General features: G+C 36.4%; 1 protein-coding gene across 2 annotated transcripts in view; it reads right to left on the reverse strand.

Moving 5' to 3' along the window:
* Nucleotides 1–10,195, reverse strand: part of LOC103724242 (uncharacterized) — a 46,992-nt gene extending 36,797 nt beyond the window's left edge. For both annotated transcript variants that reach the window (XM_088717913.2, XM_017846917.5), the window contains exons 1-5: nt 9,674–10,195; nt 9,071–9,182; nt 8,425–8,967; nt 6,546–7,682; nt 6,139–6,466 (exon numbers count right to left, since the gene is read on the reverse strand). In XM_088717913.2, coding sequence (XP_088574039.1) covers nt 6,139–6,466; nt 6,546–7,682; nt 8,425–8,967; nt 9,071–9,182; nt 9,674–9,750 — 2,197 coding nt within the window. In that variant the 5' untranslated portion in view covers nt 9,751–10,195. The remainder of the gene's footprint in view (nt 1–6,138; nt 6,467–6,545; nt 7,683–8,424; nt 8,968–9,070; nt 9,183–9,673) is intronic.
* Between the last annotated feature and the right edge of the window lie 1,840 nt (nt 10,196–12,035).

Below are 12,035 nucleotides of genomic sequence, written 5' to 3' on the forward strand. Positions count from 1 at the left end.
TGTGATCCCAAAAAACAAATAAGTTAAGATTTTGGTTGGTGATCCTGTGAAAACCGACTGGGTTCGTTGTGATCCCAGAAAAACGAGTTGGGTTGTGAGCTCGAAAAACGACCGCACTGTAATCAGAGAGGTTATGGTGAAAATTTTCAAAAGTCTTAGGGAGTGGATGTAGGTGTGGATTGCACCGAACCACTAGAAATTTTCTGTGTTTGTGTGTGTGCTTGTCTCTTTATATTTCTGCTTCTATTATCATTCATTCTTTGCTTCAGCACCTTTAGCTTTCAAATTGAAACTATAGTTTATCCGCTGCATTTAGTTAAAAAGTTTTGAAACCAAATTCACCCTCCCTCTTGGGCTGCATATCTGGGCAACAATAAATAATATCAAAAATTAAAAAAAAAAATTAGTAGTATGTATTACATAATTCAAAAGTAATTTTTGAAGTAGAAAACATATTTAGAAAGAGTATTTAATTAGAAAGAGTGGACTGATATGCTTCCTAACTATATTGATGATATGGATATCTATGAGACACATCGCCACTCGATTAGAATTTAGACATCGGTATGTATATTATACTTTACATACATGTAATTGATTGTATTATTTTTATTTTTACCTCACTATTTGATTTGAGGATATTTCATGTTGCTTCTTGTAGCATGCAACATCTCACTCACTAATCATTTTATGATTTATATTATTTTAAAATAATAAGACGCATCATTTAGATTAAATCGGAATCATAAACCATAAAAAATATTAAAAAATAAAAAACATCAAATTAGACTTAAAATCATTGAAAAAGTTCAAAAACATTGATTACTAAGTAAATCAACTTAAAAAACTCCAAACAAATGGACGTGCTGGTACGAAACCGGCACGCCATACCGTACCGACCCGTCCGCCGACCAGTATGGGTCCAGTACCGATTCGGCGGACCTTGGTTGAGTCTAAGTGCATCGAGGAGAAAGTGGAGCTAAAATTTAATGATCTGCTCCACACTAATTTTGTCCAAGACGTTAAGGATCCGATGATTGGTTAGCTTGAGGACCAGCAGCGAAAGCCAGAGCTCAGGGAGCCAGGATCATCTCCATGACCAGCAAGCATTTTAGCCAGCAAGGTTAGGATCATGGTATGTCATACTGGCCCGAATCGAGCGGTGCAGGGCATACCGTACTGTATCGATTCAGTACAAATACCAGGTATGGGTGGCGTACCGACTCTCGATACTCCAAAAAATCTCTGTACCGTACCATACCGACACTAGTGTGGCACTGGTATAGGGTCTGGTACCGAGATGGCAAACCTTGGTTAGGGTAAATGCGGAGCAATGGGCAGAACATCACATCCCACGCTCACATCCAACAAATCAGGAAGAGGGATCAGTGGGGTGCGGATCATCACATACTTTCATATCCAAGATATCCTTCCAATGATGTGATCAAGAGATGCTCCAATGAGACCGCCCTGCTACCCGATCTAGTCAGTCAGGAGGGCGCGGTCGATCCTTGCAGTAGAACCAAGCAAAGCAAGGCAAGAAAGCAGCTAGGAAGAAAGGCAAAGGCAAGGCCTTGTTGGAGATAGTGGAGTCGGCACACCGGAGAGCCCTAACAGTCACATGGGAGTGGCAACGATGATGCATCTAATGGCCAAGGAGGATGTCAAACCACTGTGTCACATCCCAAGGATAGTCTTTAATTCACCAAAGAGTCCTAGTTCACTCATGCCGTGCAGGATAAGGATCAAGGTGCACGACCGAGAGACCACGAGGATACGATTGTAAATAGAAGATGAGGCCCTCAAGGTCATGGTGGATACAAGGTTGCTATAGATGACAGCATATGGGATAGGATCTCTCAACGTATCAGGTTCGGAATCCTATATAAAATCCTATGGATATGATGCCAACTACTTTCCTTATGAATATGGTGCTTCAAACATGTCATCCTCTAGTGGCTACTATCCTACATAGCCTTAAGCACCTTAGAGGTCGAAATTTTCTGCCGACATATTTGAATAAGTCACTCCACAACCGCAATATCAGGCAGATGACTCCTAGACCGACATCATCACCCACAATACATTCTGGGACTATTTGGGCTACATATCTTATGGCGGCTCAATGAGCTTACGGGACCGAGGGGCCATGTGGAAAGAGAATTGGAATGAGCTACATATCCTCTACATATGAAGATGACCCCAATGTTTACAAGAGACATCGTCACTCCACGAGATTTTATATGTCGATATTATTTCAATTAACTTTTTGTTCTGTATTTTAATGATTTTCTTTATAGATGTCATAAGTTATGTACTTTGATTATATTTATCATGGAACTTGTAGTTATTTTATAAATAGAAAATACGCAAAAAAAAAACCAATGCATTAAAGAACATCAAAACACCTCAAAAAACATCAAATTAGTATTTAAATCACTCAAAATCTTCATAAAACATCATTAAATATCAAAAAGGATCCTAAAACATCATTATATATAAAAAATTAATAAAAAAAAAATTGTGTGCTTGTCGGAACCGGAATGCTAAGGTGTACCAACATTCGGTACAATATCAAACTGATACCATACCAAATCAGTGGCTGATTGGTATGGGGCATGGTACTTGTTCAGCCTACCTCGGTTGACACACTCCAATTAGTTAATGATTTTGAGGTTGGCCGATTAACAAATAGTAGAGAACATCTGTGTCTTTAGATATTCAGGAATCTACAAGGAAATATAAATAAATTGGTTAATCAACAACTAATGAGTACATGTCCATATCATAATGCATCACACTTCTCACACTTAAACTTCATGTCAAGAACACCATCACAAATTATTGAGTATCAAAGTTTATAAAGAAATAAAGATAATTTACTAAACAACATTTCAGAACATGAATATTCAATAAATGAAAAATTATTGCAGTATTAATCATTCATGTCACTATTAGAAAGAGTCGAACATGCTTCTAACTGTATACACATACCTTTCTAGGTAAAATAATAGAATGTTCGGCACATGCAATATTTAGGCTTTGTCAAAGAGAATGAATAATTTATGTATGTCTGTAACACCAAAGAACAATTTATTGGGAGTAAGTTTGACAAATATACACCCAATTTTAAATGAAGCATTTCTTTCTCCCTCAGGGCTCGTTTGGTTCGCAGGAAAAGGAGGGGGGAAAGTGTGGTCAACGGGAAAGTAATGAAATGCCTCTTGTTTGGTTGGAGTTTTCAAAGGAGAGAGATGGGAAAGTTGTATTCCCATGGGAATATGATTCCCACATTTCATGGGAAAGTCTTTCCCATGAGAAACATGGGAAAGTTACTTTCCCATGAGGTGGGAATCACTCCTTTTTTATTTTTTCCCAAAAAGACCCTTCAGCATTAAAGAAGCATTAAAGAGGCATTAAAGACCTAATTTTTATTAAGGGCATAATAGGAATTATACATAACTTTCCTAGGAAAGTGGATGGTCAACCAAACACAAGCACTTTGGAAATTTGTCACTTTCCCATGGTTAACCAAACATGCCAAAAGTACTTTCCTAGGTATCCTCTTCCTAGGAATCTGATTTCCAGGAATCATATTCCTAGGAGGGAAAATACTTCCCGCGAACCATCAGAGTATATATGGAGAGATGTATTTATTAATGAAAAGATGTAAATATTCAAGAGCAGGCAAGCCCAGACGATGACTTCTCTATTAAGATGAAAGAAGTAGAGGGTGGTGGCCTGTGGGCCACAGCCCTAGTAGTTTGTGTTGCACATACAGAAAACAAGGACCCTTATTAGACAACTCACTAAGTTGAGCACTTGTGTTTCGTAACACCTGAAGGCATCAACTTGTATCAACAAATTCTATAAGTACAACCCTTTTATTTTCTAAGTGGACTAGTCAAAAGATATATACTATCACATACAAAAAAGAACCATGGGTTCACATGATGCATATAAGGTAATGATTAAATAAAGTTTGTTTTTCTAATATATTTTACACAACATTCCTCAAAAAACAAAAAATTATGAAAGAAGATCAATGTTACTATTTAAGAGGATGTGAACATGGAACACCATAAGCTTTATTATCATATATTAGCTCTTCAATTGCAACAATATCATTCAAAATGGATTTTAAATTAGAATCCACCATCCTTGGAATAAAATGCAACATAAATCGATAACTTTTGTTTAAGCCCTACTCAATTTTAGATATTCTTAAATCTTAATCAACCTTTACAAGCAAACTTTGCCATGATTGATCAAATCAAGGATGCTTTAATAGACTCATGCAAACATCAAATTACCTAAGGCTCAAATTCCCAGCTAGTCCAACATAAAGGGAGAAGTAACAAGGAAGTCAGAAAACTGGTTAATATTTAAGGAGTCCTATCGTACATGCTACAAAGCTTTAAAATCAAGCAACCAGCAACCTAACTTCTATGGTTTCCCAAGATTCAAGGAATTAAATTAATCCATAAAGCATAAGGCGGTAAACTATATGTCGACAAAGAAAAATTAACACAAAGTATCTTTAATGATAGGAATGGTCAAATTTAAAAAACAGTTTGAGACACCAGACGGACTTTCATCCATCCTACTTCAAAAATAAGGACAAAAGATTAAACTAAAAATACCGAACTCAGGGAAAGCAAATAAACTTTCTAAGAAAATTTTGATATAGAATGTCTCGGACGCCCCATCCAACAGTCATTTCCTTTCCCCATAACTGCAACCCAAAACACAAGATTTTTTGGACTAAACATGTGAAATCTCTGAATTTGATAGTGCCTGGTAGTTGTGTCCACTACTACTTAAATTTCATATAATCAGTTGGCTTTCCCTGAATAACAAGATCTTGACAGTGAATAATTAAGAAACGTAACTGGCGAGCTTCTGATGCATGCACTCTATGTTGACATCTCTTAATACATTTTGAGCAACGTACAGATATTTCAGACATAAAAATGGAAGTTCACTATCTCCCAGAAAATCTACTGGACCTATGGACTGGTTAAAAAAGGATAGCACCAGAGTAAGATCAGGGAATGATGGAATACTATCTCAGCTACAATCAGTTGGAGTCTATAGATTGAAATAAATGCCAAAGGTTTTCAGAATTCCTCTCAAACGATCAGAAAGCCTCTAGGCAAATGGCCAGATGAAGGTTGTCTCATTTAGTAAGAAGGAGAAAGCTTTCTTTTTTCATTGCTTTATTTCATGTTGGATCCTTATAGACGCCCTCTTTGAAGTGTTTCTTCTTTTTGAGATCTTTGTTTTCTCTTTTATCTTCCTTTTCCTTTTCATATCTCCTTTTCCCTTCTTAGTATTTACCTTCTTCTCTTTTATTTTAGTGAATTTGAATAGGAAAAAAAAAAAAGAGAAGTCCCAATCAGACTCATAATAAGATTTGAGACTCATGATGTACAATATCTTCAAAACAAATGCTCCAAAATCATTACTACATCTGTGGTAAATTTCGATTGCCAGTGATCCAACAATAGATTAGCTAACAAAAACCATAATCAATTAAAATTTCGTGCACAAAAATCAGCATATTGTTTTTGTTTTACTTCCGCTTTTTTTCTTAGCTAGTCAATTTCTTACAAAATCCTACACATATAAAGATTTAAATCTGCATGAATGGATGCTCTTGGGATTAACCATTATGCAAAAGGACCATGAGATTAGTGGCGTGTGCAATTTAATTAGTAAACAGTTCAAAATGGTCCGCATTGGAAAAGGTTTTTGATAAACTATATAACAAATTGTGTGAAAGTTACCAACTAGTTCAATGTCATGTTCCAATAACTTTAAAGTCACATTAATTAGAAATTTAGAATAGAATTTATTATCTACTTATAATTAACTGAAATCTGATTTATAAATATGACAAAATTGAAGGTTATATTTTTAATTAAAAGGTTTGAACAAGTAGCTAGCTTCCAAATCATGTAAAGCTAGCATTGATCAAAGAAAGACAAAGCAAATGCAGGGCCTATAGTCTAAACATTAAACAAAGGAAAATTAACTCATAGCAAAAAAAAAACAATGAATCCGCTATTGAACCAACTAATAGAAAACCCAACACATCAGTACAAATGAAATTCTATTACACTCAAGTTTACCTACCTTTAAGAAGACTCATAACAATTTTGCATATAACAGCTGCTTCAATCAAATTTTTCCATCCTTCATCTTGTCCATCAAATGATTCTTGTCCATCAGAAACATCCAGAAATGAGAATGGAGCAGAAATACAATCTGGAAGACTAAGATTGTTGATATTTCCATCCAAAGTTTTTGGACTATCTACAAGCTTCCAGTTGAAAAGCTTCTTATTTGGGAAATAACTTATTTCCGGATGCATCCTGTATTGTACCTCTAAAGTGCAATCTGGCTTACACAAGTAGCTTATTCTTTCAAGTAGGCTCCGCTTGTAGCCAATGCTATGTAAATTCTGAAATGGCAAAAGAAACCTTAATCACAAAAAGAGAATATCAATATGTTCACCAATTATGAGCCAAATGAACACAAACCTTGCTTACAACAATTGCAGGTAAAGAACAATCCCCACCAACAAGAGTTGTGTGTTGCAATCCGTGGAGTTGAAGTGGTAGAAGTAATTCACATTCATTAACCTCACCAGCCCTATCAACTATTAATAGGTCAAAGGGGCCTATACTGCCCATCGATTTCAGTTTAGGTGACTGAGGTACTGGACACAAAATGAGACCAGCTTGTTTCAGTAAGAGATGCTCAATGGATCGTTTTCCTGCAGTAACTGGTAACCTCAGTGTATCAATTAGAACATTCAGAATCTCAAGGAGGTAATCTCTTGCTCTGCTAAGTGTCCAACCATTCTTTTCCAAGTCTCTTTCCTCTACTTCCTTTCCAGTAAAGAGCTTCACCAGTTCATGTTTTACCAAATCATCACACAGGATACTCCACATCGAATCTATCAGATTCACCAGAGAAGATAAATTCTTCAACTCTGAAACTGAAAATAAGGTATGTGGAAGATATTTCAGCAACAACTGCATGCAATCCTTAAATGGAAATGCAACAGAAGCAAATCGGCCTTTCAGTATCTCCAGATAACCGGTCAAAAAGTCATTATGCTCATTTTCTAATAATATATCATACTTTGAGCAAAACTTTTCTAAAAGATCAATCATTAAAGACATATGCTTCTTCCACCCACTGGCAGTTGAAAAGCATGGTTCTAGAAGGATAAGACGATCCTCCAAGAGTATATCAGTAAAGCCATGAGAAGTATAAAGCTTTTCAGCATGTTCATCTCCTAATACTACAACATCTGACAACGGCCATCCAGGAAACATTCCTTCAGATGCATTGCTACTACACTGCTCAATGAGCTTCAAAAGACGTTGGACAACCTCAAAAGTAGAAAATGTGGTTGGTGCACAGACAACAACTTTAATTTTCCTTTGCAATGCGATCCAACAAATTATACTGATAATTTCGGTTTTACCAGTACCAGGATATCCGGATATTCTATTTATAGAAAATGAATCACAGCATCTGATGGTAGAAAGCGCATGGCATATGGCTTTAATCTGTGATTCATTGAGCTCAACAGGCTGAATCTTCTGCAGCAGATTTTCACTGAGAGTATTTTCCGCATGTAGAGAACATGGACAAGCCTTTGCAACCTGCAGTTACATGCAACTCATGAACAAAGTCATTGTTCCAAAGTGCCAATCAAATATGACATGAAAGTTTCAAAAGTAATAGGAAACTCAAATCCAGTGCAAAGCATTAGAAAGGAAAAAGAAGTGGCATATAAGTGCATGTATTACAGAGCTCAATCGAGGTCCTAAAGAATAATCCAGCATACCATGTAAATGCCTTAAGCAAAAAGAACAGATATGCCCTACTGCATAACTGAGCATATAAGCATACATATAAGTATAAAAATGCATTGTCTCTAGGACACTTATTGTATATCAAATCATTCTCAGACAGATAAAGAGGCAGGTGAGACATTCCACTAGTGCAGTACACCACGATGGGAGTGAGAAGTGATGCTGAGTAGGCCGGCATATAATCAAATTGAGTCATGAAATTCCTGTATCAGAAAATCTAACCCAATGCCCTCAGAAACCCCGAAAATAATGTAATAGTGGAAATATAAGTAAAAAAATGGTAAGGCTCTGCAGTGGGACTGGGAGTAGCAAAAAAAAAGAAGCATAGTAACAAGTCAACTGATCTACACTGGAAGGCAAACTAGCATAAAGTAATCTTCATGTAGCATAATAAAGGTAAAACTTCTCCAAGATACAGACTTTCCCACCAACAAATTCAAGTAAAACTAGATTGATTTATCCACAATAAGGAAGCATGACAGAAGAAATGGCAATGAGCAACATAGCAATGAGTAGATCAATTTCTTACCAAACCATCAGCGTGCAGAATCCGTTTGATCAAGTTCAAATTAGCGTTCGGATCATCAACATCTACATTCATGGCATTCCAAACTTGGCTCTTATTTGCAATATTCAACAAAAAGATTGCAACAAATGACAAATCGGTGGTCTTAACTGTAGAACCCATAAATGCACCTAATCTTGCCATGAAATGCCTCTCCTCATATTTTTCAACCTCACTAACAAAAGCCAAGCAATTGAATGCACCTAACTTCTTCAACTCTGAAACATCTTTTGGCACCATAATTGTCAATAGAACAATATCACCTTCCCTTGGTGTATAAGCCTTCCGGCCCACCATGCTGCCACTAGACCATCTAAACCCAACAAGATTATTGGGTGCAAACTCCATTTGGTTGCAGGCTTTCTCAATATTTACATCTATACGAGGAGAATCAGCAATAGAATTCAAGCAAGAGGCGAATTGAGCCCTCGTCTCCTCAATGAACGGGTATCTGAATGACGCGAAGTAATGATTCACAGACACGAATGTCACAGGTATTTTCTTGATCTAGAAAACCATAAAGCGAGTCACGAGTTATCAAAAAGATAAAGAGGACGGCGAACAAATAAGAGCAAATGAAACAACACTTCAGAATTTAGTATAAGACTACCTTATGTTTGAGAAGATCTTCGTTGAGCACATCATCTATTGACCACTTAAGAACAACATCAGAGAGTTCTCGCTTCTTCTCAAAAGATCCAGAAGGTAATGCCATGTCAAAGCTAAACAAAAGAATTAAAAACAAAAGAGTATAAGAAGAGAAATGCAAAGAACCGGAGATCAGAGAGGATTTTAATCAGGAGAATGTCGTTGCTGCTGTTCTTATCGAATGCAAGAGCTTCACCTCTTTTCTTATTCTTTAATATATTTTTTTCAACATTTAACAAGTTAAGGCATTCCTCTTGCTTTTTTATTTCTTATTGGCAAAACATAAGCAATTAGAGCTTCACCTCTCTTCTTATTCTTTATTAAACAATTAACAAATTAAAGTATTCCTCTTGCTTTTTTTTATTTCTTATTAGCAGAATATAAGCAATTTCTTTCTTCTCTTTCTCTTGCAAATGACAAAAATGTAGGAGATTTCGCATGCTGGATTTCCCCCACCATAAAACAAGTGATACGAAGTAAAATCAGAACAATTTCAAAAAAATAAGGGAATGAAAGATAAAACATGAGCCAAAAAAATGAAAAAAAAATAATATCATCATCCAACCTTTCGTAAAGGACAGAACAACAAAGAACAGTCGGTGAACTTTTCCCCTTTTTTTGGTTCGGTTTTTGCTTTAGCATTTTATATTGGGAGGAGAAGAAGCAGCTCCGCGGCCGATGAGAAGCGGAGGCAATGGTGGAGCCCGTTGGGGAAACGAAGCGTCGATAGCGAGTGAAGGGTCACTTCATTTCATATCATTTCATGCTTTTCTTCCCGCGTCGTCCCGAGAATCCATGCTCGTGCCTCGGAACTGGCATTCCAGATCTTTCCTAATTTTTTTTTTATTGTTGAAAAGAATTTTTTTTATTTTATTACCATGAAAACAGGCTATCACACTGGAGGCTGATATAATTCAGACTAAATATCTATAAGACTATAACCGATGTTTGAGTTTTGTATGATAATAAATTCAATAAAATTTTTGTTGGGTTTTGGTTTATTTTGAAACCGGCCAGCACACCGACTTAACCTGACCCGCTAATAGCACTCCTTTGGTTAGGTTCTGTTTCAGGGCTTTTGCTCGCGATGGATCTTTTCTCTGCCAAAGATCTTATAGTTTCAAAAAAAACTCGAGCTACTTTTTTTTTTTTTTCAATTTTCATTCAAAAGTTTCTATGTATTTTCACGCCTTATTTTTGAGATCAAAAAAATATTAATCTTTTAGTACTTGCTGAAAAATGAGCCTCTAAAAAGTAGACAGGTCAGAAAAATTTTTATACCAACTAATCAAAACTCGCCAAGTGGCCGACCTCAGAGGTGCACGAAGAGTTCTTTAAATTTTAAACTCTTATTGCGACACCTCGATTACGATCATGAATGATTTTCTTAACTATGTGACCAGGGCCGGCCCAACCCTTAGGCAACTGAGGCGGTCGCCTAAGGCCCCGGCCCAAAGAAGGCCCACCGCAGGAAATGTCTCAAAGATAAAATGGGAAAAAAAGGCCCCCTGTGAATTCGCCTTAGGCCGGCCCACTGTAGGGAAGGCCTCAAACACAAAACGGCCTTAGGCCCCCAAATACATTGGGCCGCTCCTGTATATGACAAATGAGTGAAATACATGGAGCATGATGATCCTCAAGACGTGCAATTGATTACTAAAACCGGCCGATCCGCATGCTAGAACACTTTGGCGGTGGGCACCATCCTCATCTATACAAACCATTTCCGAAAGACCCTTCAAATAAATGCTCTCATGCCTACTTACGCCCTTGTATTACTACTTTGTTGATTTCATTATTTCTTGAGAGTTTGTTTGACTTATGCATTGAAATATTTCTTCACCGGATATTCTCTAGCAACAAGATTTTCTTGTTTTTGTTGTTTCAGATCGGATCAGGCGTTGGAGCGAACGTCTGAGCATAATCTCCTTCTTGCAATACCTTTTTGGGAGCAATCAACATTGGAGCTATCGCCATCCAAGCATAACGGCTACCACATTGTTACCTCGGAGACATATCATCATTTTCAGATCTGTACGATCTAAACAACTAATCGTCAAAGCAATTCAGTAGCTTAGCTAACTCGGCATCTTGGTCAGTCCGAGTCCCAGCGGTAGCATGCTTGAATTTAGAAATTAGACCTGAATTTTTTGATAGCAAGTTACTACAAAAGTTTTTTATTTGAACTTTTCTAACTATAAAGATATTTTGATTTAATTTTGGAAAATATTTTATAATGGCAATAAATTTCTAAACACCATGGAGCAGCTGTAATGCCACCTCTTAAGCAAACGAGCAAGAGTTGGTTAAGATAGACCAAGCTGCACATTGGCTTTCGTAATTAAAAAATAATAATTTTCAAACAAATAAAATTATACAGATTTCTTTTCCTCGCTTAGAAGATTATTGTTTTGAAAAACTTATACAGTATTATTGAGTGCTAGTTTTGCTGCACCCTGCACTTGCTCGATCTTAAATTAATTCTCACGGCCTAAAATATTATATAATATTTGATCGTGGTTGTATTAATAATCTATACTGTATCTATCTCTAAAAATAGTGTATTATATGTTATATTTTTATAATATTATACTATATAGTGGTTGTAATAACTAATAAGTCTTATTGTTAATGGACTGTAAAATTATTTTTGTATTAGCATATTTATTGCCGTAGAGTCCAAAAGCCTTGAAACTAGAAAGTATAGAACTATGTGATTCTAAACCAATATAACAATTATTACGACATTTATGAAGCTGAGGTTTCCAACTAATTTAGTGGGAAACTTTGGGGTTGGGCTCTCATAGCCAAGCGTACAAATCCTACCTTACCCTAATTAATGCGTAAATCACATTAATTTTTCTACATGGCATGATTCAAACTTGGATATTAGTAGTTTATGATTCAAATCCTACCAGCTGATTAGT

This window comes from Phoenix dactylifera, chromosome 3 (assembly GCF_051530095.1).
Source record: "Phoenix dactylifera cultivar Ajwa chromosome 3, Ajwa_hap1_PhDact_Kaust_v1.1, whole genome shotgun sequence".
NCBI lineage: Eukaryota > Viridiplantae > Streptophyta > Magnoliopsida > Arecales > Arecaceae > Phoenix > Phoenix dactylifera.